This window comes from Cephus cinctus, unplaced genomic scaffold, assembly GCF_000341935.2.
Source record: "Cephus cinctus unplaced genomic scaffold, Ccin1 Ccin1_scaffold0160, whole genome shotgun sequence".
NCBI lineage: Eukaryota > Metazoa > Arthropoda > Insecta > Hymenoptera > Cephidae > Cephus > Cephus cinctus.
The window spans coordinates 3,698,381-3,724,992 of NW_014332886.1; the positions used below are offsets into that span (position 1 = coordinate 3,698,381).

General features: G+C 34.8%; 2 protein-coding genes, 1 long non-coding RNA gene and 2 other non-coding genes across 15 annotated transcripts; 3 read left to right on the top strand and 2 right to left on the bottom strand.

Moving 5' to 3' along the window:
• Positions 1-117: 117 nt before the first annotated feature.
• LOC107263596 (27 kDa hemolymph protein) lies at positions 118-5,451 on the bottom strand. The gene is made up of 4 exons (XM_015730960.2): positions 5,080-5,451; positions 2,574-3,038; positions 2,316-2,484; positions 118-2,235 (listed from the first exon to the last, which is right to left on the bottom strand). Exons 1-4 carry the CDS (start codon positions 5,117-5,119, stop codon positions 2,001-2,003), a joined length of 909 nt encoding a protein of 302 aa, XP_015586446.1. The 5' UTR covers positions 5,120-5,451; the 3' UTR covers positions 118-2,000.
• A 132-nt stretch (positions 5,452-5,583) lies between these two features.
• On the top strand, positions 5,584-26,515 carry LOC107263798. 7 transcript variants are annotated; one of them, XR_001536767.2, is made up of 6 exons: positions 5,584-7,978; positions 23,437-23,492; positions 23,595-23,753; positions 23,875-24,120; positions 25,316-26,058; positions 26,166-26,515. It is a non-coding gene; the product is annotated as an uncharacterized LOC107263798 (long non-coding RNA). The 7 variants fall into 7 exon arrangements; XR_003058554.1 differs by lacking the exons at positions 25,316-26,058; positions 26,166-26,515 and adding an exon at positions 21,536-21,636 and having other exon boundaries at positions 23,875-25,161; XR_003058556.1 differs by lacking the exons at positions 25,316-26,058; positions 26,166-26,515 and adding an exon at positions 24,212-25,161.
• Positions 5,881-5,952, top strand: Trnad-guc. Its single transcript has one exon. It is a non-coding gene; the product is annotated as a tRNA-Asp (tRNA).
• Positions 8,108-8,178, top strand: Trnag-gcc. Its single transcript has one exon. It is a non-coding gene; the product is annotated as a tRNA-Gly (tRNA).
• LOC107263797 (calcyphosin-like protein) lies at positions 8,827-15,938 on the bottom strand. Of its 5 annotated transcripts, none has more exons than XM_015731390.2 (5): positions 15,908-15,938; positions 11,639-11,792; positions 10,761-10,938; positions 10,448-10,657; positions 8,827-10,335 (listed from the first exon to the last, which is right to left on the bottom strand). In XM_015731390.2, exons 1-5 carry the CDS (start codon positions 15,921-15,923, stop codon positions 10,234-10,236), a joined length of 660 nt encoding a protein of 219 aa, XP_015586876.1. In that variant the 5' UTR covers positions 15,924-15,938; the 3' UTR covers positions 8,827-10,233. The 5 variants fall into 5 exon arrangements, with proteins under 5 accessions (XP_015586876.1, XP_015586877.1, XP_015586878.1 ...); XM_015731391.2 differs by lacking the exon at positions 15,908-15,938 and adding an exon at positions 15,684-15,816; XM_015731392.2 differs by lacking the exon at positions 15,908-15,938 and adding an exon at positions 15,684-15,810 and having other exon boundaries at positions 11,639-11,779.
• Positions 26,516-26,612: the final 97 nt, after the last annotated feature.

Sequence of the window (26,612 nt, forward strand, 5' to 3'; positions counted from 1 at the left end):
TTTTTCTGCAGATTCAGTTATAAATTTTTAATTTAACGAATTCTATAAATACGTAAAGTCTAGCTAATGGAACACCAATCGTAATAATAAATAAGATGCAAGTACTATGGTCAAGGCTATTTTATATCACGTTTTATTCTGATATATTTTATATTGTAAATGTAAAACAGCATTTGATATTTGGCCTGTATGTAATAATTCTGAATAATTTTAAGTACCTTACTTTTAAAGATATGGATTTATATGTTAAATATTTTGTAATATTATATTTACTATGAGGTAAAATTTTTTATAAATATGAAACGTTTGTCCCCATGCATGTGATCTAGAATTCAGTATATACATATATTCCTTTATAATGTATAATGTCTAGGACATATAGCTAGTGAAAATAGACAAGATCGTGCTGCTAAATGCTTTACTTGGAAACGAAATACAATATATTAACAATAATATTAATGAATGACTTATGTTCACTATTTTTAATGAAAAAGAACACAAATGAATATTACAACATGGATTACAAAATTTATTAATAGGCTTTGGATAAATAACAAATATGAAGTAATAAATATGAATATTTAACGAGTGTTAGAACATGATCACTAGTGTATCCTTATATCTCTTGTCGATTACTTATATCATCCACCTCAACTGATATATATAAAAACGCTTGTATTTTACTTTCTTTTGGCATTACATTGAAATTGTATAGGTGACAAAATATCCTCTTAGCATATTGTGTAAATTAGGCAGAATTTATCAATGACGTTTTACATGTGTACAGTATCTTATTAGATTTCTTAGTTTGACTGTAATAAATACTATGTTAAACATTCTGGTAGCCATATGTGAAATTAACATTGTTTATTGATATCATGTGAAGACAACAATAGTAAGCCAACCAAAGAATAGATAAGATACTTGAACAAGATTCTGCAGTTGTTTTTTTAAACATAGTAAATTCAAAAAGTTTTTCAAGCATAAACGGAAAAAGTGATGGATAACTTTAGTGATATAGTTGTTGCAAATCTTTCTACATGATCTGTGATTAAACATTTTTCCTTAATCTTCACAGGGCTGAAAGACAACCGTCTTGAAGGCCATGTGTTACATATGCAAAGAATCCATTAAAAAAAGCCGATTTTTTTTTATATTTGATTTTTGAAGGATCAGAAAAATTACTTTCCTATCCTATAAGAGTTCAAAAGAGTTAAGTTTGAAACTTCAATCACATCAAATTGCAGATGGTTATATGCAAAGAAAAAGCTTTAACAGTATGTAACAAGATAGAAAATAAGTTATGGTACCAGCCAGCAAGCAAGCACCTTTAGTATTATCTACATGATTTGTATCTTTTTTTTGCAGAGAGACAATATTGTTTCCTACTTACTCAATTTATTCTACATTGTGATATTACACTTTTCCTCATTTCTTTGAAAGAGAACAGTTATCATTTATTTATTATATCACTGTCCCTTATACTCACATTTATTCTACTATGATCAATGACAGGAATGTAATTTGGTTATTTTGATATTTTACTTTAGAAGCCTAATTTTATAAAATTTGTTACGGCAGAAAGAAATATGGTAATGTAGAAATATTCAAATACATTGATTTTGTTTGCATAGTGACCTCTCCTTTGGTTAATATGTATATCCAAATTCTATAATTTGAATAACATTCTTTTTATGTATTTGGTATCCAGCACTTTTCTGTTTTACGTCTATTGTAATCAATATTTGGATTTGACATTAATTTTGTCACAATCGCAAAGAATATTGGCTTTACGGGAATAAACAATTGTGAAACGTCGAATTGCCTGCATTGTGTGCTACTAAAGAGACATGATTTAATACAATTCTACGTAATCTCGCGGATGTACTGACGTAAGTATGTTAGCAACGTTTCAAATTCAGTATGAACTCCAAAACAGATCACTAAAATTGTGCTAAAAATGAGTCTCTTTAGTAGTATTTCATCAATGCATTGTCTTATTAGACATATCGTATATTTAGACCCGCAACAATACTTATTAAGAAACTGAGAACGGCAATATTTGCCGAGCCTCGTACAGTGTTATTTCCGATTGCGGCATTACTTTCTGCGTACTGCATGCAGGGTGTTACCTGTCTTACAAAATTAAATAGGGAATCCACGATATTTTCTGTTGTCGGATCCGCGCAATCTGCGAGTTCTTTGACAATGCACTTCTGCATCTCGGCAATGTCACTATTAGATTAAAAGAAAACAGAACTACATTATTAGAGATTGTATAGTAAAATTAGGCGATCAATCAAGTATCCACGCACCTGCATTCCTTTTTGCCCAGAATCAGTAAAGGTAAATTCTGAAGCGCATGCACGCCTCCAGTTTCGTTGATCACTGCGGAAATGTAACTACCAAATGTGTTGTTGACACAAGTTTTAACAGCTTGCGATTTGTTACTAAAACATTCTGGCCCACCAGCTGCGATAAATACTATAAACAAAGATTAATATGACAAAGGTTGTGTTCTTTCAACAAAAAGTAATTTAATGCAATTAATATATACTTAAACAATTACTTACACGCAATGCGATCGCCTTCCTTGTGGCAAATAAAGTTTAATAGAGATTCAGTAATATTTTTAACAAATTTCTTATTTTCACGTTCTTTCTCTTCCAGGCATGGCTCCAAGGCATCAGTGAAGTTCATCAGGCAACTTTTTAACGTGGGACTTTTCCGACAATATTTTTTAAAGACAACATCCAAGTCGCCTTTGGGTTTAGCTTGATCCATTTCTATCTGAAGTTCCGTCATATTAACTAGAGATTGCAAACATTCTGTTGCTTCCTTCTGTTTCTGTTCTGCATTTTGATACGCCGTTGGACCACCATTTTTTTCGCATTTTTGTTTAAAAACGCTCTTAAAGTCCTCGACTGTCGAGGTATTAACGTTATTTATACCAGGGACGTTTGCAAGGTCTGGTATTTTTTTAAGCACTTCATCTTTGCTTGGTAGATTGTCTTGAGCCAAGATACAGCCAAAGATTCCTGAGAGACAAAAAAGAAAACATTAAGAACATTATTTCGTGTACTTAGTACATATCAACTAGTATAAAGATAAATTTCGTAATTTATTAAATTGCTTGGGGTCACTCATATTATTAAGGCAGTCCTCTATCACCAGAGGTGTATCATTTGGGCGTATAAGCTGGGTCTCTAGTTTTTTAGGCGAATACTATGATTTTATTTGTACTAAAAGTAGACAAGCTTGAACTACGGTATTGGCAATCAAAAGTATATATCCTTATAGAAATAACCTTAGCATGCTCTAAGGTAACCAACGTCTTTAGCTTCATCAATGTATTCAGTTAATCGTGTTATGAGATTTTATAGCCAAAAAAATGACCACATATTACAGGCGATATAAAGTGGCTTTTTAAAATAGCATGTCAATGCTCTGACTATTGAACTATCCTGGGCCTCTATATGTCGTTACTTTCCGGCAGAGTGCTGTACCGGTTTATGGTATGACTTTCCTTATTCCTATAAATATATAACTTAATATATTAACTTTTTTGTCTATAGAATAATTATAAATTTCGACATCAAAAATTGAAACCTTTCGATTTTATATTCGTGATAAAGTACTACCTTAAATCTAAGTTGTACAAATCCTTTATCTGCATAGGTTATATAATTGATCTGTGCTCGCGATACCGCTGGTTCAAACTACAAAGTACACCGTTCGAAATATCCATCATGACAATAATAGAAGTCGACAGCCACATATCATTACGACGTCTATACTACTGCACTCGGAGAATCAGAAGATGATTAGAACTAACATGTACTTTTGGAGCAACTCTAGTAATGATGGTTATGAAAAAGATACTGGAAACCTTGAGGATTTTACATAAAAAAGGAATTCTATGAAGAAGATTTACGTCAGTGCTGGGCAACATTTTTTTTTATTTAATTCATATGAGATACACAAATATGTTTGTCATTATAGAAACTGGTTTAAAAAATAATGGAAACCTTGTGCATATTAGCCTTTATAGAGCTTAATGACATTATAATATCTAAATCTCCACAATATTTTCGCGTAACATATACATTAAACATGTATACATCTTTCTGCCCTAATATCTACACGATCTTATCAACAAATATGTCAACCCTTTACAGCTTAAGAATCCGAATAACTGAATACGATGATTATAACTTAAAACAAGAAAAGTAGTAAAGCAGCTTTGCTTTACGCAATCCACTCACGACACGAAGTAGAAGAATATTTTTTACATACAATAGTACGTATAATAACAATAGTTCTATTCATAAGTACACAAAGTATTCCCGCAACGTAACGAAAAGTAACATACATTTTTCAGTGGAGGCATTAAAAAAGTAATAATCTTTCTCAACGCTCCATTTTTGCAATATTTATCGCGCGTGTGTGTATAGTATATTAAGTATACTACTAAACTTGTTAAGAAGGATGAATTTGAAATTTAACCGTCCAACGGGCACATTTCAATTTTAATGAAACCGGCTCATAAGGGTTGTGGTCTTTGCGAAAGGAAATAATGGATTCAGCAGCAGTGCACAATAAAAGAACAAAAGTCACAGAGTATGTTTATATTAAAAATTTCCATGTAACGTATATTTTTGATAGTGGTTTATAACTCATTTTTTAATCTGAGAGCAACTGGACAAGATACCACTAATAAGCGATGTTCCCATATAGATGTTACTCACTACATGATAAAAGTTGTAACAGCATATGAAACTGCGATTAATGTAAGTTGATTTCATAAAGAACGAAATGTAATGCAAAATGTATGGATGCTGATGAAAAATCGACTTTCTTTGTTCCAGTCTGCGACTATCGATATTTTGTGTCGTCATGTCATCATTGTTTTTTTATCAGTCAATGGTATATAATCTACATAACATTATTATAAACAGGCAAATTCAATTAACGTGTTTAGCATTAACTGGCAAAATAGTACAAAGGTCTTGGTAACTTTTATCAATGTAATATATACACAATTTGGATGCCATTTATCTTTAATAATTGTAAACTTACCAGCGAAGAAGACGATGATAATAGTGTCGCCACACTTCATGTTTCTATTTTGTTTTTCCACAGCACAACAAAAATCTTGTTTCAAATGCTGACTTAACCTCCACTTTCCGGCGAGTCAGCAGTTTTCTGCCTGACGAATATCAATCATACACGCCTCACGACGGTGAATCACCTTTCGTTATCCGTGAACGTGGGGCAATTGTTCTTTTAACAGGTAGTTATCGTTACCATAACTATTATTGGAAACTCCTCGAATGCGTTACAAATATGGTAAATATAAAAATGGACGAACTTTCCCCGACGACTGTTACCCACAGACTGCCACAGACTGATTGCTCGGCGCCTGCGTTCACTTATATAACCTCGCCGCAAGTGTCCGAGTATATGTATGTACCAGCTATTCGGAGGACAAAACTACTAATTATTATTCTATTGACTTTGAAACAAAAATGATTATTCTTGATCGTTTGGAAAAGATTTTTGTCTTTAAATTTATTAGGAAGCAGTTATTAATAGTATTAAATAATAATAATATTATAGTATAAAGTTTATTTTAAAATTATAAAATAAGGAGACGAACAAAGGCCTCTTTCGATAGTGACGTGATCAACGTGGACTTTGTGACTTTTATGATAATAGTCGATATTATTATGATATCTGAACTTTTATTTCTGTTCATATATTCATCGCAGTTACCTTAACTTTTTAAAGGGTTTCATTTGTTAATTTAATTTACAAGTATTATCAGAATGTTAAGGAACATATTTAAAACGGGAAATAAAAAAAACGTTTATAACCAATTCCTCGGTAGTATAGTGGTAAGTATCCCCGCCTGTCACGCGGGAGACCGGGGTTCGATTCCCCGCCGGGGAGGGAAAATTTTTGAATTTTTTTTTTAGTTATTGTTACGTCCGAACTAGAATGAAGGCCAATTCACCTAGTCTGGTGCCTTTACCGAACCGTAATATACTATTGCTTTGCCCTGTTTTGAGTCAATAGTTGCAAACTTTACTCCGGATTGGGCTATGCCTCTCATTACCGTGGGAAGAATGAATAGGATTGGATATGGTATAAATTGATTATACATATATTTAAAGCAAATGAAAACGTTCATCAACTAAATAATTGAAAATCTAGGAAATTCTAACATCTACTATGATTTAACAAATTTAAGAGTTCTTTCACCAAGTATAATGATAATAATTGCTTACCTCGATGCCGATGATGATGAAAGAATATGTAAAATAGGAAAAATGTATAGCCGAAGTGAATTAATAAAATGAAAACAATTTATTATAGATGAAGCGAGCAAGCGAACAAAGAACTGAACAATTACTCTAGTTGATTAACAAGCGGAAAAATAAAACGAATAGTGGTTGGTTGGCCGGTCGGTGGAGAATGAGAGAGAGAGTCTTGGAGAATTTAGTGGATGTTAATTAACGGGGGTGGATTTTTGGGGTAAGACTGAGGATTGTTACTATTGGTTCAGCTAGAGAAATTTTTAGGAAAAAGAGTATGTGGTTAAGGAAATTAGCTCATTGGTGCTGGAAATTTCGACGGGGAACTTTGCATGGGGGTGAAGGATTTACTGGGTCAGGGTTGGACAAGGATGATTTCTTTGGAAATGAGTAAGGAGTCTAGTGGAATTTTCGAGGAAACATCGTAAAATCAAGAATGTTCGTTTCCGGTGCTCATGTGTCACTTGAGTAAACTTGCTGAGGGTTAAGGCTATTGCCTAGGTATAATTGTTTATACATGTATCCTCTTGAAAGGTTCATCTCACTTTCCCTAAACTTGGGACCCATATGAGAGATAGCCGCTTTCAAGGGTCGCTATGTGATAGAAACCAGACCCTACTGATTGGCCTTTTGATATTTAGTTATCGACCGCATATGTGGCACCTGGTTTCTCACGCGGATGTAACATTATCTTTAATACGCATTACATAATGCAAAGTTCATTTTTGAAATCCAAGGGCTTTATAGTTACGCACTTAACCGCGTGGTTCCAGTATAATTGTTGATTGACAAATATTTTATAACTAATTGGCCCACATAAATTATATTCTACTATATTTTAAGTTTTTAACATATGATTTAATTGAAAACTATACTCGTGCTTTGTAACGCAAATTATACGCACAGCCACATGTGGCTATATTTCACTGTTTCTGATTTGCGAGAAAAGAACACATGGCTGTTTTCATGAGCATTTGCATGCGCTTGGAGTGCACACAATACTTTTATTCCCTCTTGGATTAACAATCAAGAGACTCGGTAGAGTTTTCAGCCAAGTACGTTTAACAGTATACAGCTAGCCTTTAAATCACGTTTTGAATAAGTTTGCAAACCACTGTGTACTGACTATGGGTAAATCGTCGAAATCCGAAGTCTGTCGAGGTTTAAAGTAGACACTCAAAATTCAGATGCTTGTTAAGCTAGATGAAAGGTAAGTATACGTACGCAACTATACATAAGGGGTATTCAATCTAATGGCACAATTTGAAGTTGGTTCTGCTATAGACATTAAATAGACACTTGTGTTCCTGTTGCTAGCGACAACATAACAGGCCAGTAATTACATTCGCAGAGCCACATAGATTTCTACTATATCGACACCTGTCGCAAGAAACAGGAACACAAATTACGTTCAGCAACTGCCATTTATGACAAACAATGGTAGACGATGATTCTTGACATTGAATTTCTGATAAATGACGGCGACGTAGAAAGATTAGTGAGAGAGATAGCAGAACCAGAGAAACTGCAGAGTGCGAGCGAGCATGCGAATCAAGAAAGTTTGAAGTGTCGTCGAATAGAATAAAATTCAGTGATGATTATTATAGAGAATTTTATTCGTCATATAGTGCTGAATTGAAACGAAGAAACATCTTATTCAAGTAAGAGTCTGTTTTATTATTTCGTAAGAATCATTGATACATTATATATATTAATTTCTGTTTCTTTGAATTGTATTAAAATTAGTAACATTCCCGGATTGTGGAATATAACAAAAACACTTAATACAAGCATCGGTGGTTCAGTGGTAGAATGCTCGCCTGCCACGCGGGCGGCCCGGGTTCGATTCCCGGCCGATGCAATTCTCTTTTCTCGCCAGAATTAAAGAAATCGCCAACTTCTTTTTTCAAGATCATACCAGTTACTTCATGATCTCTTACTACACTGTCTTTTGTTTAATTTATCTTGTTACCTCGGATATTTTTACAGTACAATGCTTTTGCATGCAACAAGCTGTTCTCAAATTGAATACCGGATAATCGTAGATATAAATCAACAGAGTATCAAGAATATAATAGTCTGCCTACATTTGACGGAAAACTTATATCACTGCCTAAGCTTTCTTCAATATCTTGTTGTGAAATATTGATAATATTTTTCTTCTGCGTCAAATGAAATATTAGATGACATCCGTAATCTGTCACGTATAAGTAAATATGCACTGGTTATGATTATTAGTCTATGTATGGTATATTCCCTTGTGAAAATATTCATGTTGTTACGAATAACGATTGAAGTTGGACAGCAATGTCACTGTCAGGTTTACTCTGGAAAATATAACTGTAAATAACAAGGGGGATTATTAACAGTCGCCATTTCTTTCTTATGCATATTGCATAAATGTGCGTCACATTTATGGATGCTTGAATGTAGCTTTAATTTTATTTTCACAATATCTGACCGGTGACGATTTTGTGTTCGGAACAGGGTAAAAATTCTATATTTATAATAATATTTAAGATGAGAACGAACGGGTCTCAATGTATTTATACATATGACTACTTTTAAGGATACAGATAACAGATAATTGTAGATTGGTAACTTGGAAAACGGATTAGATAATGCAAATGACCGTTTTATCTTGGACCTTGCACTACGGATGTGCTTGATAAAGATAAAAAGGTCTCAATCGAATAGAAGCATACCAGTGCACTTTGTCCCATGTGATTTAAAAATTATCCTGATTCCGGAATCATACGTTGATTAGAAACGAAAAAAATAGGTTGAAATGCAAGAAATATTTTCTTATCAAAACGATATTGCAGAAAAATAACAAATTTAGATATTGCCTTATTGCAGTATTTCTCAAGTAGGAAGCAAATTTTACAAAGCAAACATGACCGTTCTGTTTTCACTTTTACCGTTTTTGAATTCCATTCTACATTTCGATTTCCAATCGTTCATAACCGAGGTTATTCGCTTTTAAAAAGTTATCGCTAATTATAATTGTCATTCGAACTTAGTGATAGATGTGTCGCAGCATTCTAGAAATTGAATCTCTTAATAAGTAATAGCCATTTAAAATGTGATACTTGAGTAAACAATTGCTGTTACGTAGAACGCGTAGTTCGGAAAATCTGTTAATTTTGTTGCTGGTACATTGCGTAAGATGTATTTCATTAAAAATATTATGGCAGCAACAAAGCAGTCGATTTCTAAAGTGACAAATCCGTACGAAATCGTCGCTCGTTCATCCGCAACGTTGGGATCCTTAATTGTCATTGCATTATATATAATAAATATAATTAATTGAAATCGAAGGTTAAATCAGTCGATGTTCCTAAAAATGACCTCTGTCATCAAGTTGATAAAAAATAATTTAACACAATCTATAGATTATGCTACGTTCGTTTTAAAATATAAATAAGTCGTCGGGTATTTGCCAATCAAAATAAAATTATTGAAAAAGCTTTTTCAACAATTATTATTTTTATTAGATTTATTACAAATCAATTGTCCTTTAATCACTACAGACAAAATGCTATTCGCGTGTCAGTTGCACGGTTTGACATTGCTTCATTGGACCCTACAACCAACTTTGTTAATTAAAAGCTAATTAATTGCTACTATTACCACACATAATGAAAGCCTGTATAATACTATGTTATCGCTCCGTATGCACGAGCATTCGTTAAAAAATATTTCGGTACTATATACCGTGTGATAATTTTTCATTAAATTAAAATTATCTACAGACTAAGGCACTTACGGGAATGCATCATAATTTTCTCCCATCTAATATCAGTAAATACTTCTAGTATATAAATACAATATATTCGTATATCCGTCTGACACGAATTTACGAATACAAACGTCTTCTCTGTTTCCAGTAGCGTTGCGATTGTCTTTTAAAATTTCACAATTTATAAGCGTTGCGCATCATCAGATCGAAATAAGCATCGTGATCAATGCTCGCACTGATAGCGCTGTAGTAGTTTAGAAATTCTTCTAACGTTACCTATAGATATCGAATGCATATTTTATTATGTGAATTTACATTTTCTTAAGTTATAAATATCATACAAAATTATTATAATTAAATTATTATAATAATTTTCATTGTTACTCACAATTCCGTCCTTAGTAGAATCCTGCTCAAAATTTCCAAGGAACTTATTCAAAATGCTTTCTTCGCTTTCTTCACCGCTTATATAACGTGGATGACACTTGACATTGTAAACACCACGTAAGTCGTCAATAGTGATTTCACCATCTCCAGTTTTATCCAATTTTTTAAAAGCATGCTCCACTACCTTTTTGCGACTTTCTGGCATTGGTGGCTGCAAAAAATAAATACACGAAAAAATTAATCAGGCTACCTCGTCTACAGATAAAATTCTGTCAATTTTAAATTGTAATATTATATTTGTCACATGACTTTACCCTGACAGCAACAATGAACTCGTTAACGTTGATACCTCCACTACCATCTGCATCAAGTTTCTTAAAAATTTCTTCAATCTCATTATCCGGAATCGTCAAACCAGTGTCGTGCACTCCCTTAATAAATTCCTCCAAATTCAATTGTTTATTTCCATCATCATCCATACGACGAAAAGCTCTAAAACACATTTAAAAAATTACAATTCCAATCATGTCTGTAATAAAAAAAAAAATCCTTCTGTAATCGCATCTAACCAGACAAGGTATCCGAAACCGTAAATCCTTGGCACAGTATGTATACTCTACAAGGATAATGCAGAATTCGCAACGCGACAAGAACCACGGCTGATTCATCCAGATTGAGAAAAAAAAAACAAGAAACTTTCATCACCAGTAACGCCAAATATAGAGAGTCGCAACGTCATCTTGAAACTTTAAGAAATAATCGTAGCAATTCTCAGTGTTACTTTCAAGTAAAATATATTCTTGGCCAAACCATCTTTTTCATTATTTTAATAATTACACAATTCATATAATTATATCACTTCTACCCGCACATTTATATTCATCAAACTTATACCGCTACATCAATGTCAACCATAAGAGACGATAAGGGTAACTTATCATTACGCCCACATCGTTTCTCTTCATAGTTATCATCATATGATATATTGTATAGTATATACACACACGTTTTACACATGTGTCATTGTATCCTGCTCTTATCATTATACTGCAATAGGAATATGATTTCACTTGCCCGCTTAAGCGTTACTCACTGATTTCACTTGCGAGTAACACATTCGCTCAACTGACTCTATTGCGTTAAAAATTAATGAAACGTGACATTACCAGTGGATATAACAAATGCAACTTACCTGCCAAGACCGAGGATGCCATTGGCACCTCTAGCCAGACAGAGCAAACGTAACTTCTCGATAGGATCCGTGGTTGCGTGTATAGCCCGTTGGGCCTTGTTCATCATCTCAGCCTCCTGCCTCGTAGCCGCACTCTGCGGTCTGTTAAACATTCCTTGAAAAGACGTCATTTATGCTCACGTGATACTCGTATGAGTCAGGTAAAAGTAGGAGAGGGAGGTCATTCAGGGCGTCAGGATCGTATAAGGAAAGAAACGAATTTAATTTGACGATCTCGCTTTGCGCTCATTGCACAAGGTATGAGAATGCCTTAACTGTGTAACTGGACAATTTGAAATTTGGATGAGTAACTATTCGCTCTGTACGTACAAATCCAGCCATGGCTTAGTGAACACGTGTGAAAATGTAGGAGCATGCTATCAGCGCCATCTGCACTTCACGCTATAAGTTCTTACTGCACTATTTCTTCTACGGATGCCCACTAAAAATTCACTTTTTTACTACGCACATAGCGAATAATTAAACTTTTCCTTCAGTAGGGCAAAATCATATACGATCCGTTTTGTAACGGTTTTGTAGAATGTGGTAAGATATTGGCATGTGCAGGTGCGTACGAGCATAGATATTTAATACGTGCATGAATCCGATACGGTTAATTATCTATATTTTTCCGGAGGGATATTTGAAATAAAATGTTTGAAAAGTTTTATATCAGAGTGACTGTACAGCTTGGTGTTAGGTATGGGATGGATATTTTATGGAATTCTTTATTAATGAATTCTGGTAAGATATCGGAGTAATTAAACGGAACGAGGTAGAAAGTACGCTTTCACAAGAATATTGGTCAATTGCAGAAAAAAAAACAGTTCTCAATCTGGTATTGTCTTGGGAATAATTTTAAATATTTTTTTTCACTCAACGATCAATATGAAAACTATATTCATATGTATATAAGAATATGAATATCATTTTTGAATAGGACTTTCGATTAAGTCCATCCTGATATCTCTCAATGATAGGGTAAAACTTTTTTTTAAATATTCATACTCTTCTACGTGATTCTAAAGAACGGAACTTGTCACACAGATTACAAACTTTTAAAAATTTGAAAACTTACGCCAGGACGTTATCTTTCGTTTGACCCTCGAATTGAACATCGTGACGTTTTATTATGTCTGTCAGGCTGGATCGAGCTGAATACAAAGGTACGGTTTAGAAGACGGTCGTTTGACTGTAATCGGGTGGTTACTACTGGCCAATAGCATAGCATAGCACAAGCTATAACCCCACGTGTTCGACCTCGCGCAGAAACCACCCCATCCTCAATGACAGAGGCGTAGAGTCCTGGGGGCCGTCGGGCGGAATAATTTTCAATGAAATATTTGTAAATTATATCAGGATGGTCTTAATTGAAAATTGCAAAAATCCTCGTGCTGTATTTTCGTAAATCGTAAACCGAAGATTACGTGGTTCAGGAAAATATCCTAAAGCGAAGTTGAATTCAAGTTACGTGAATCCAACAGGTGGATTGACGTAATTAAATTTTGAAATTTAATTAATACTTCGTGACTTTCTTAAGTATAATAAACATACCTACAAAAAGGTCACAAGACACGAGAGATTATCGTTAACGCGAATTGCCTTGTATTCCTAAAAAACGTGTTGGAGGATAGTTTTTTAATTATTAAATTTTTTTAAAAATTTAACGCTTTTTTTAAATTCTCTTTACACCCACCAACTTTGTCGCTCTCGTGGCATATATAAATAAATAATTACCGCGCCAGTGTTTGGTCACGCAACTCGAGCATCCCTTATGGCGCAACAAACTACCGCAGTTTTCGTTTTCGCTCATGGCTCTATTAATTCTCGAAATCGATACAGTGTTATCTATTTTTCAAAAATGTCTCTGAAGACGTTCTGCGTCTGCCACTGTAAGAACGCTGGGTTCGTCGAACCCTGTAATCGTGACACGTGCATTAATGAACCACCCCCCTAATCAAACCCTATGAATTGCCTGTTATGGAAATCCTTTGAACGTGTCCTATTGTAAGCACCGCGATGTCGCGAGTACGAACCGGAAAGCGAAAAGGTTTTCATGAAAAGTCTATACCGACGTCCATTCTTACCAAATACATATATGTACTATACATACAAATTCGTCTGTAATAATAGAAATCGAAATATTCGCACAGTAAGTTTTCCTCGTTAACAATTAAACTTTCCAATGGAAAACAATTTTCAAGGTTTACAACGAAAAAAAAGTACCTCTGTCATTGGCTTTACTTTGCACGGTCAGTGAATAATAGATATGTAAGTCAGTGATGCAAAGGTCTTTGGAATTCATTAGTTCATCGATTTTAACCTAAGTAGAACGATATATATTAATATTTATACCAATATTATATATATAAACTTGTCAAAGGGTAGTTATGAGGACGCATGCCACTCACCATGGCGAGCCCATGCGTTTAAAAAAAAAAAGACTAAACCTTGAGACATGTCGTATTAAAATTCTAACCTAACCTAACTTAACGAAATCATTTCTTAGCCCATCACAACTGCGAGTGTGTAGCATGAAAATTTTTTCGGAAAATTCGGTGTGAGTGCCACTTTATGGCCACTTTATACCTTACGTATCTAAATCCTATCAGGCCCGTCCTGACAAACACCAAGTGTCCTCAAAACTGCCAATACTCAAGACAAAAAGTCCTGAAAACTACCCTTCTTAAAAAATATTTTTTTATATACATTTTTTACCATTATAATATATTTTTTATCCACAACAATACTACGTAGTACCAAAATTAGTAGACGAAAGCGCGAAAATAATTTGCTCCGGAGCTGATTAAGATTAGAAAATAGTTCCCTAAATATTTATCTCAGAGATTCGTAAACAGAGTTCCTTTCTGTCTCCTACATGGATACAGTGTAAAGAATGGTGTCACGCATGACCCATTATCTATTATGTAATATTTGTCTCCGATGACAGTTTGCATGTGCGTACTTACGTTCCCACTGCCGGCAGACACACCCTCACTTAGGAAATTAACTACAGTCGACGTTATTAGATTCAAAACTTCATTTAAATTGTACTATGTAATTCGAATAACCCTTATTGTGACCTAGATAATAATCTTTAATATATAATAGACCTTCAATCAAGCAACGGCAAGCGATCTAATCGACTTTGATATTTGACGATTATATTTTTAATTATTCACGAACTTACTTAACCATCTCGCAACGTAATTTCTATCTAGTCATTTTTTTTGTTCAGCACTGATTTTTTCGTATATGGTATCGACGTTCATGTGTGACAGGCTGACGTGTAGACGTTTCTGACAATAATCACATGTGGCTTATATATATGCACATCGAACTCGACTAACAGTTTGCCTTTCCATGCATTACGAACACGTCGCAATAATCACGCACGATATCGTGATTTATGAAATTTAATATGCACATAGGTGAGGAAGATCAAGCATATGTGTACGAAAGGACAGGAAAAGAAAGATAAATCAGATTGCATAAAAAATATTTCTATCAAAGTGTTCATGCAACTTTTTTTAGTGTGACTATGGATAATTTGTATAAACAAATAGTAAATTTTACTATAATCTAGTACCAACCTCGTATAGTACGTCAATCGAGTGGAATAAGTCATGCAAACCAAAAAAAATAGAAAGTACAATAACAAAATAGATTAATCGAAGAGCCCGGTGGTTGCAGCATAGAAAATACAAAGGATATTGTATATACAGCGACGAATGAATCGGTGCTAAATGGTATTTACATTACGTAATAATATAAAAAAGTATTACGATCCATTCTTAAACTCGCAAGAAATCAAATTACTCCGTGTCTAATAACGAGATTCATTATATCGTCTCTTTAGTTACGTATTCGTCGTTTCTTTCGGTAAATTTTACTTTTGTTACAATATAAAACAATGCACTACTTTTCTTTTCTCTTTTTAATTCTTGAAGTCACTAGATACGTACTGGACGAAATAAAAAATCACATAAACAACGATTATACTTACCCTGTCCTTTGGATATGGTCGTAGAAAAAAGTTGATAAAAATTTGACTATTTGTTTTTATGTTTCTTTTTCAGTGAAGTTACGCGGTAAAAAGGTAAGGTATTGCTTCTCAAGAAGACCGGAAAGCAAATGACAACGGTTGAGGGTTGTTGGATATGGATGGGTATATTATTCTATATCCATACAGTGGATTATGTGTATATACATGTATATATATATTTATACCTGGGTATGAATTCATGTCCACGTGTCACACAGTTGAAACAGGGTGTGTTCAGTGGACTGTAGTATAGTGTAGTATACCAGCAACAATATGTGGGTTTGACGTTATAACGTATCCATAACAACGAACGCACCACAATAGACTTTCTTACGAAAAATAATGATACGCATAAATGTCTTGTTAGATATTTTAAATGGAGTAATAATTAAAAGTTGCCGTGGAGCTTGGATGTTACTCGCTTAAAAATATCGAAAATTCTAAAGAATTATTAATTTCGTATTAATCATATGTGGTATACCATATATATACATATATGGTGACGGTCCGTTTTACTTTGGGATTAATGGGAATATAATTTTTAATTATGGAATGAAGCTGAGATTTGTTGCAGTATCTTATAGGAAGTGAGTCATCAAACCGATGGGTTAACCGACCTTGCATCCTGCTATTGTTTTATGAACATTACAATCTCTACATCCTGTTGTTATGAGTTGTCTATGTTAAATTTAAATTTTTATCTTAGAGTCTGAATGCATCTTACGAATAGTTTTCAAGTCCACAATAGTTTCTACGTTGTAATATATTGATTAGGGAAAAATAAATTTCTCAAAAATTCATATCATTGTCACTATTTACGAGTGCAACTCATGCCAATTAAAAGTTGTTAAAAGATTTTGTGATATATATATATAAGATACGTATATGGGTATGATTAATTATGCTAAAGATATTTTAGCAAACTTGTGATATATAAATTTAAATATTATTCTCACTGGGTATCGTTCATCCAACGGTAGTTCAACTGTTGACTGGAGATAAAATAACGACAAACCTGTCGGTGATATATAGTTTGGCGTACTTTACAACAGTCGGTAACGAACTTCTTTGTTATCGACAGATGGTATGTGTCGTGACTTAGAAACAGGAGACATAACAGGAGCATAACAAAAAATATGATTATCATACGTCGCAAAACCCGTATTGTATGTTTTTAGTGGATGAAACTTCTAATCTTGAAGCCATTTGTGCATAATATGTTTTCATCTGGGTTGTAGCAAACAAGTGTCTCAAACAGGGTCAAACTCACCAAGCAAAAAACGATCGTTGTTCAAGAATTTGTCTAGTTGCTTCCATGATAACTTCCAACATATATGGTAACATTACATTGCTTTCTGAATTGGCTGACAACCTTAAAAAAATGGTTAAGAATTAGTAGGGTCGCCATTGAACTGTTTGAGGGTATTATTTTAGCATTTATTTAGTATATAACATAGTATATGATGCGTTAGTATACAGTGAGTTTATACCAATTTAGCGCAATATAGTTCCTCAAGAAGACAGTTAAGCATTTAACAATGTAAGGTGTCAACGTCGTGGGACAAAATAGCTAATTCCCGTGTAAATTGGGTCAGTGCAAACGCATCAAACGAACAATACAACGGGGATTAGAATTATCTCTGGAAATACTCCAGTAGGTAACGAGAATCTATTTTCTGTGTACTAGCAAGCGAATGCAGAAGCTTATAGAACTCGGCACTCGTTAAAATCTTTAATTAATAAGATTATTATAGAAGGTTTAATCAAGCTTTCGCACCGTTGATGCAATAATTCATCGTTTAATTCGCCAGCACTATTTATAGAAGACGTAGAATATTTCGGATGAGAAATTTGAATATCCTTTTTTTCACTTCCTCTTTACGTCACTTGACTTCTATTGGATCTTGGATACTCACACAGAATTTTTCTGCAGGTCTTATTGATCCTTTTGCTGTTATTGGTACGTTGAATTATGTAACTTTTCATTTGGCCAATTAATCATTGTTATTCAATGATCGTACGTACTGTCTACGAACATCGCGTTTATGTCAATTTGGAATCCATACATAACCGAAAAGACAGATAATTTTAGTGATCCTGAGTAGAATGCAGATAATGTTAATAGCAAGAGACGAGGGTTTAAATGAGATCGATAAATTATATTGATTGTAAAAGGTCGGCCTTATTACAACCTTTTGTCTCTTTATGTCATGAATTGCTTACTCACGTACGACTAATGTGTCCTTATGGTACAAGACTGCTGTTTCGTAGAAACAACTCGAGCAGTGAGGACAATAACACGTTTATTTGGGGGTTCCACTAACAAGTCAAGCCACAAGGGGGATGAAAGATCGCCAATACTGTAAGTTAATGACAGTCAGGAATTTTTACGGTAGATGGCGTAACTTTCCTGGTAAAGAAAACGATTCTCCCTCTCTCTCTCACTCTCGACCATACGCTGTCTTATTCCTTTCATTCTCTTGTCCACGTCTCATCACCGGTTCTGCTTTCATTGTAGCTGCTTAATTGCGCGAGTTTAGTTCATGCGGGAGGGAGCCTAAAAATAATTGTAGTCATTATTACAGCGTTGTGTAATTAAAAGGGAAAAACTTTTAATTCAAACGGTGCGCATGCGCAGGGCGTTGTTTTTTGAATTTCTTAATGGCTTCTCAAACTCTCGTTTCCTGACTAAATTCTCTTTGATCGTCCAACACTGGGGATTCTCCTTTCGATTTATAACAGTATTCGTGAAGTTTTCGTTAATTAGGTTATTTCTTGTATCTGCAGAAGCTATACTGTTTTTCATTATATATATATCAAGATACTGTCTCACCAGGCTGATTTCACTAGGGACGAAAGTGGCATATGCTCTTACAAAGTGGCATACTCTTAAAAAGCAACAGCCAAGTTACAGCGTTGCCGGGGAAAAGTTTTTCACGAAACCTGGCTCTTGGCTGCAATAAATCACATCTAAAAAGCAGCGAATTAGAAAATATTGAGGTGCCGAGTGTCGACGGTCTTTCGCTATGTTTGAGAGCTTCATAAATCAAGACTGCGTCTTGGGAGCGACTTGTATCACCTTTATTCCTTTTTCTCTACTATTTCTAGCCGCTTTCTATTGCCGTGTATACTTCGTAATTTCTCCACATTGTGGATAACGAGGGCAGAGACTCGGTAATAGTACATTTTCTTCTTAGCATAAAAATTATATTTAAATATGTATATTGTGACGACACTTTTCAACGTTATCGCACAAATAAATGGCACCGCGAGAAATAATTAATAAAATATTGAATAAACTGGGCGCCGAGTATAACCAGAGTCGATGTCTCCTAAGGACACCCTGGCCAGCTCTTATGCGGTGGAGGATGACGCGTAAGAGTACGTCGAACAGAAAAGATCGGTTGATCCCGTGAATTGAAAGATAGCCATTGAAAACGAGTTAAAACTTTTTACCTTACAGAAGGATAATTCGTTCGGTAGCTGGGATTATTATTTGTTTTTGATCGCGGCAACTTCAGGTTTCCTACTTGGGAGAGAACATATGGTATATGCATACACTGTTTAAAAACTATTTTTTTCCAACAAATCATTTAACTTTATAGAAAGACGTATAACGTCAGTAATTATTATTTATTTATCGCTTCTTATATATTCATCCCATTTACCTTTCCCATGGGGTAATGCCAAAGAGGTTAGGAACACTCATTCCGAAATCCCGTTTGGGAGAAGCTCAACTTTACTGGGTTGTATGAACTGTCATTTATTAAACATGCACTAGATCAATTATTTAAAGACAACCTGACCTGCCAGGAGTTGTTGTTTATTCCAAACATAACTCAGTACGTCATATCCCCGGTATATTTAAAGCCGTTAAACTTCTTTGATTTATCCTTCAACAAGAATAATGGTACATGTCCAAGAAACTTTAGGTGAAATCGCTTACAGTTCAAGTATTGGCCGCTAGGAGGAGGGTCGCTGCTCGACGAATCGAACGGGCAGATTGTTCAACAATTTTAACCCAAGAATGGCCGCACGAGCTCGTTCTCCATTTGAAAACCATTGAGTTGGAGTGTCTCGACATCCCACGCGTCTACTCTCGGGTTAAGGGGTCCCCAGTCGATAGTTAAAAGCTTCGTAAAGCTAGCACTTGTCCCAATATGGAAAGTATAGGCTGTCCCAAGGGGTGGAGGGGGTAAAAGAAAAGTAAGAATAACCTCCTAAACGACTACAGCTGCGTGTTCTTCAAATCATCTCTTCTTCGTCCTGGAGTATTCTTATGTTAAGGTAAATACATTTTCTTTTTTTGTCGAAATTCAAAAACAGACATTTCTGGTAAAACATAAGGCTGACTTGGTTCGAAATAATACTTGTAATTTTTACCTTTCTTTTTAACATAATTCAACCACTCGTCTCTTCACCCCTGGCCAATACCTCATTTCATTCGTTTCACCCTCATGCATAATACATACAATTAGTAAGTTCGGCAGCGACGAAAATAAGGCACGAAAAAAAGCTCAAATTTATTTAACTCCAGCCTGTTAACGAAGCTGGATTCCTGGCTGTAAAGGGATAACGAAATATGAAAATAACAAAAGTCTCGCGCGATAAATGTTATTATATCAGAGAACCGTATCTTGAACGCCATGGGGAATAAATATCATAAAACTTGTGAATTCCTGAATAGATATATATTTTTTATTATTACAAAAAAATCCATGGCACGTAACAATTAAAATAAAAAATAAATTTACCGCTCTCCGGAAAAATGTATCAAATATTTATATTTCATTAGTTACAGTTTTTCCGTCATAAGTAACTCTGCTCTTGATATACTATAACGTAAAACTATGTACACTTTATCACAGCAAATATTTAACTACACTTAATATATCGACACCTAGTACGTTGATCGTTACCCATATTCCAGAGGCGCCACTTTCTCTCTCGTCAATTATTCAACGATCCAGTATATTATTGATGACAGTACGGACATTTTGACAGATTCGCAAAACAACCGACCAGTACGACGGACAATGTCGCACGAGAAAATATTCCAGGAACATAACCTAACTAGAGTATCGTCAAAGCATAAAATACTTGACGCCACATATATATTCCCACATAATTGACATATCTATAACATATTCCTTACTACGCGATACATATATTTAAGATAAGATATTTGCCGTCGTTGTCAAATCTTAATAAAAAATTCTCACGCGTCTATTTGTTCCCTCTTTACGAGCATATGAAAACAGTTCATCGATTCATATGCTAAACGTGACTCCACTCTACGAAGACCATTAAGTGCTTTTCGTACTTTCCATTATGATTTCTTTTCGAACTCGAATCACGAAACTTATCACGTAGTTTTCATTAAATTCCGCCCATGCGTTACGTATATCATTGCCTTATACATATAATACTCTGGCTGATAATACTCTGACTCACATATATTGTGTTTATATGTATGTATATAGCAATTCAATAGACAATATCTTCAATCTTGGTATACCTATTGTGTTCTTCTTTGTCCACTGACTCGGATGCGCATTCCTATTTTCAATTGTATTTCAGCAATTCAGCAAATTTTTTCAGGCTTTTTATAGATTCCGTACTCTCTCAGTCCATATAATTCCTGTTGTTATCGCCTTCGGTCCTTTCATTTTCTTCTTATCTTCTCTGCAGTTCGCGTGCTTCGGTATCGCCTTGCTGTTTGGCTATTTTATACCAGTAGAAGAGACGACGATAACCTATGACCTTTTACAGTGTTTGGTAGTCGTTATTATAACGATGTATAATTTTTCTAGTGTTATCTAGATCAGACGTGCTGTGCCTTGTGGTGGGACGAAGGAAAACAAATGTCCGGGTTGTCACTTTTTGTGGTTTGATAAACAACCCTTACCGAGGGGTGAATATTGGTAGGCTGAAAAAAGGAATGTAAATATATGAGGAAATATTGAATATTTTTTGATGGTTAAGAAGACTCGGATATTTTTATCATTTTTTATCAATATCTGTGCTGTGTCTCTGTAATAAGTTTTGTATTTTTTTTTATTCGTTGAATTACAGGAATTCTTTTTCAAGCGTTTCTTCAACCCGCGTGTTACCTTTTTTCATTTCTCTGGATATATGTTAAGGGAATTTGTCAATTAAAACATATCTTCAGAACAATATTGAATTCCGTGAAATTCTTATACTTACTTTTTGCACTGGTAAAATTGTTGGCAATTTTTTCAAAACTTCTTATCGGAGATTGATAAACAGCTGATATTTATTTAAAAAGAAAGGTTGTTGCTAACGACTACAGAAATTGTTCGCAACAGTGAACTCATGTCGATTGGTAATACTTTTGTCAATATTAACAGCACTCATAATATAGTGATTGAACAAAAAATTTATTACACTGACATCCATCATGTCCGACAATTGACTTAGGATTGACGTAACAAATATGCATCAACAATCACTATAAAGTATAGCGTACAGGTACTTTCAAAATATAATCCATTAGGAGCAGGCAGCGTAATTTATTTTGTAATGTTAAATATGAAAGAGAACGAAAAAATCCGAAAAAAGTTACCTCTACCTTGAAAAAATAAGTACAGCAAAATTAAAATAAATACAGTAGACTGTATCTACAGAACGGTTTACGAGCAGTCAAATTGAAAAGCAGTATACGATATACTTATTCCCTTTCACAGTATATATGTATGTTCAAATATATACGGAATACGTAAACAGATCAATAAAAGGAATTATTCTGAATGCACTTTTCTTTCGACACTTCGAGCTGAATGCCACTTTTATTTTCTTGAGCCAATAAAAAATGTATAGCTTACAACCTACGTGCAGTGGCAAAGGTATCGTGCCCTACTCCTACACGTGTTATTTCTTATAAGACAATAAGGCCAAAGATACCATCGATAAATGTCAATGAATTTACTCATAAAAAATGTGTTCCGAAAGTCACTGCCAGCGACTAGAAGCATCGTCACGTCAATTGAGTGAGACAATCGTATCCGCGGTATCGACAGTAAATATCGAAACGTAACCTATGTAATAATATATCGAAATAGAATCGAAGTATCGATACAAGATGGCCGGTTCTCCTTTACTCAAAAATCTAATGGACAATTGAACGTGACTTGCGGATAGCATAGAAAGTGTTTCTATAGATTTTCAGGTTAGGTTAGGTTGTCGCGTCTAAAAGGGATTTTCGATGACAGCCTAGATGGATTTATTAAAGTGAAACAACACAGACACGTTCGAGCTTTGGCTATAATACATACCGGCAGCTGTTCACTATACCGACTGTTTATGCTACGGACAAACAACACAATAACAACAAGAATATTAAACTTTGCTGTATTTAGACACTTAAATGGTTTACTTAAAAGTTTCTATTACGTATATTTTACTGTTCCATTATTTCCCTCTATCCTGTTCTTTGGTATTATTTGGAGATACGTTAAATTTTTTAATGAAATACATAATATTCTTCTCTTTACTTCACCAATTTCATTAGCGCTGTTTATTTAATTAACGCAGTACTAATTTTCAGGCGGAATTTCACGTTGCGTGAGTAGTAACGCTTGGAATTCGTGGTAACGTTGGCATGACGAGTATTTAGCTTCAACCGTGTGGAATTGTGGAAAGTATTCATGAATATTCGACCAGTAATTGAAACGATATTATTATTCTGTTCCAGGTGGACGTATCCAGGCATTTTGTTACCAATGAAAATTACAATCTTCAATTATAATGGTAACGGTTATACATTATAGTATGATTAACGGGACGAATACATTAAACCATTATTTACATAACCTCAATAGCTGTTTACATATTTAAAATTTATTATTGCAGATGTGATCCACGGTATCCAATGTGACAACCTATGTCCGTACAGACGCCTTGGCAGTGCCTGGAAGCCATCATTCACCACGTGCTCTGTTTAACATCGATCGGCCAAAATTATCGACGACATAATTGATTCCTGATTGGATATTAATTAATGGCATAAAAGTAATATCTCTATAAAGTTTTTTTTTTTTTTTTTTCGTAACAACATGTATCATATTATCTATCTATTCAGATGAAATTAATCGCAATCAAATAAGAGTTTAACGAGGTTAACGATTTCCAGTGGCAGACAAGACCAATGGTCCAACTTATGGATAGTCCTTGGATAATTGGGTTCAACTTTCCTGGCAAAGTAGACATTTTGCAAGGTAGCAGAGGTATAAGGTACATCCAGGCGCAGGGAAGGATTAGTATAGAACCGTACGATGGCATTAAAGGGGATTTAGGCTCTTGCCAAGCTTTTTGCTATTTAGAAATACGAGCCTCCCCGTTTAACTCCTTGTGAGAGATCCTTTAGGAAGTTTCATGGGTAGGTACATACTTGTCAGAGTCCAGTTATATCCCTTTAACACGGGAACATAGATTATGTATGCCTATAGTAAGTTTCACATAACTTTTAGGACTCTTGGTACAGATACTTGTCTGTAAGGTACGTTATCGGTATTGGATAAACGTTATAGCGCTTTGAACATAGTGTGAGGTTATGATCTACGTCTACGATAATTATTAGACTATCTGTAAGATTATTTAATTTATCAATATTTATCACTAATGAATTTAGCGTTAGGCTCGGCCTTGACGATACTCTGGCGTCGGTTGGGATTCCTCTAAATTGTAGGAGTCCGTCCCGGTCGATGTAGTGGCTCCAGACACCCTGGCACCAGGATCCCGTCACCGCCTCTTTTCTCTTTCAAGGAAATTCTAGAACCTCGACCCAATCGCATTGTATGCGAGCGCTTCATCAAATATTTGAGAATCCTTGAGAATGTCAAGGACGCAGAGTTCTATGCTCGGAGAATAACCGTATTGTCTGCGAAGCATCGCGTAAACAAATTCAAATTTCCCGCTTCCGAAAGTGTCACTTCCTTACGACATAAGACAGGATATGTATTGAAATTTACTGCCAGTATTGAAACTGGCACTGTGTCCTATTCATCTATACATATCTAAGAGAGATGTAACTAATTTCACAGTACTGTCAGTAAATTTCGGAACTGCCTCTTACTTGCTTGCCTGCCGGCCGTTACTTAGTTTTACTGGCAGTCAAGTCTGTTGCGCCTGGAAACTGCTGACGTAGCTTTGTCACTCGTAAGAAGACTGCTCGGACGGTTTAATTTGAAGGATAAAATTACAAGGGATGTTTTACTCGAGGAAGAATTCACTTTTGGTATTCTCTTTACCGAGTTGTCTCTGACGGTGAGAAGAGAATAAGCAGAAAAGGTAGAAATTGGACTGACTTGAATTAATACCCGATACTCTTTACTTACCAACGTAGTAGAAGCATGAGGGACTAGTGCTGTAGAAGTGTAGAAAAAAAATTTATTAAAATTCATAAATTTTGTTTATATCAGCCGTATCCTTGTTTCGTGAATTTCACATTTTTCTTCGACTTTTCACACATTTATATGTACACCACCAAACAATCCTTGTCTGAAATTTCATTGATAATTTAAATTCTTTCTTTCGAGTAATTTTAAGATCGATCGATCATTCTCTCATTCCAGTGCTCTGCAATTCATCCAACAATGACGACACCTCTGCATATCGATAACGGCCATGTCGATTCTCTCGATGAATATCAAATCAAGCACGCAGGTATGCAAGAGTACAGAGCAATAATCTCATATCAGAAATTCCACGTCGAAGGGGATGATAAAGTCTACGATTTGAAATGACGTCTGGAATTGCATAATAAGTAAAATTGACAGTAATCTATTGGAAGATGATCGAATTTAATATTTTTTGTCGATCAAGCAAATTTTCATACGTTTCACTCAAGGTGATTTGATTTGCCAAGAAAACAGTTAAGGAGAAGGGATTCGTCAGAGTCAAGTATGACTTTCTCGAAATCTGTGCTAAAACCCCTTCCTACGATGTATAGTGAAATTACTTGAGGGTATTACAAAGATTTATTATTATTATTCGAGAGAGGGGTGAGATATTTCTCGGATGGTATCATCGAGGACAAGTTGAACCTTTTTGAAACTGTTTTTAAAGGGATCGTCAAAGCCGAAGGGTTTTCATTTTCTTTCAACAGCCATTAAACCCTTCGCCCTCCCAAGGCGCGGGATAAGCCTTGGAAAATTTAAATATAAAGAGGGTGCCGGGGCCTGCAATTTCTTCTGCTCGAGTGCAAACATTTTTACGAGTATCCCCGATAATCGTCTTGCGTCCCGCGTCGGTTTCGTGCGGGGAATACATTTTCTCAAAAAAAAAAAAAGAGAATAAGAGAATGGATATCGTCACGGTAAATGAAACTTTTTCAGTTCGTTAAATCGAGCTTTCTCGCCACAGAATTGCCCAACGTGGTACGATTTGAGATTTCATTAAAATCAGCCTTTTTTTTTCTTATAGTTATCCACGCTGAAAAGAAATAGACATTTTGTTCATTGACGAATCAGATTTTGTTGGACAAAATTATAACTATCAGGGACATTTTATTGAATCGAATAATCTACACTTTATAACTCTCTGATATTTACAAAGAGGGGAATCCCCGGAAAGAGATATCAACGCAATATCTCAAAGCGGAAAGTATTTTTTCATTTTCATATAAACGAGCTGATCGATGGAGTTTACAATCTGAGTTCAAATTGCCTTGGAACTATTTGGTAATGTCGACGCTATCAAAACTTTGAACATGGAAGAGTTAACTATGTTGATAGGAAACTGTATAGGGTAAACAGCAGATAGAATTAACCAGTTTACTCTTGGACCTATTCATTGTTCACTGACAATAAGTATTGAGACAAGCAATTATTACTTAATCAACACACTAGGTAGTAATAAGTAAATTAAACT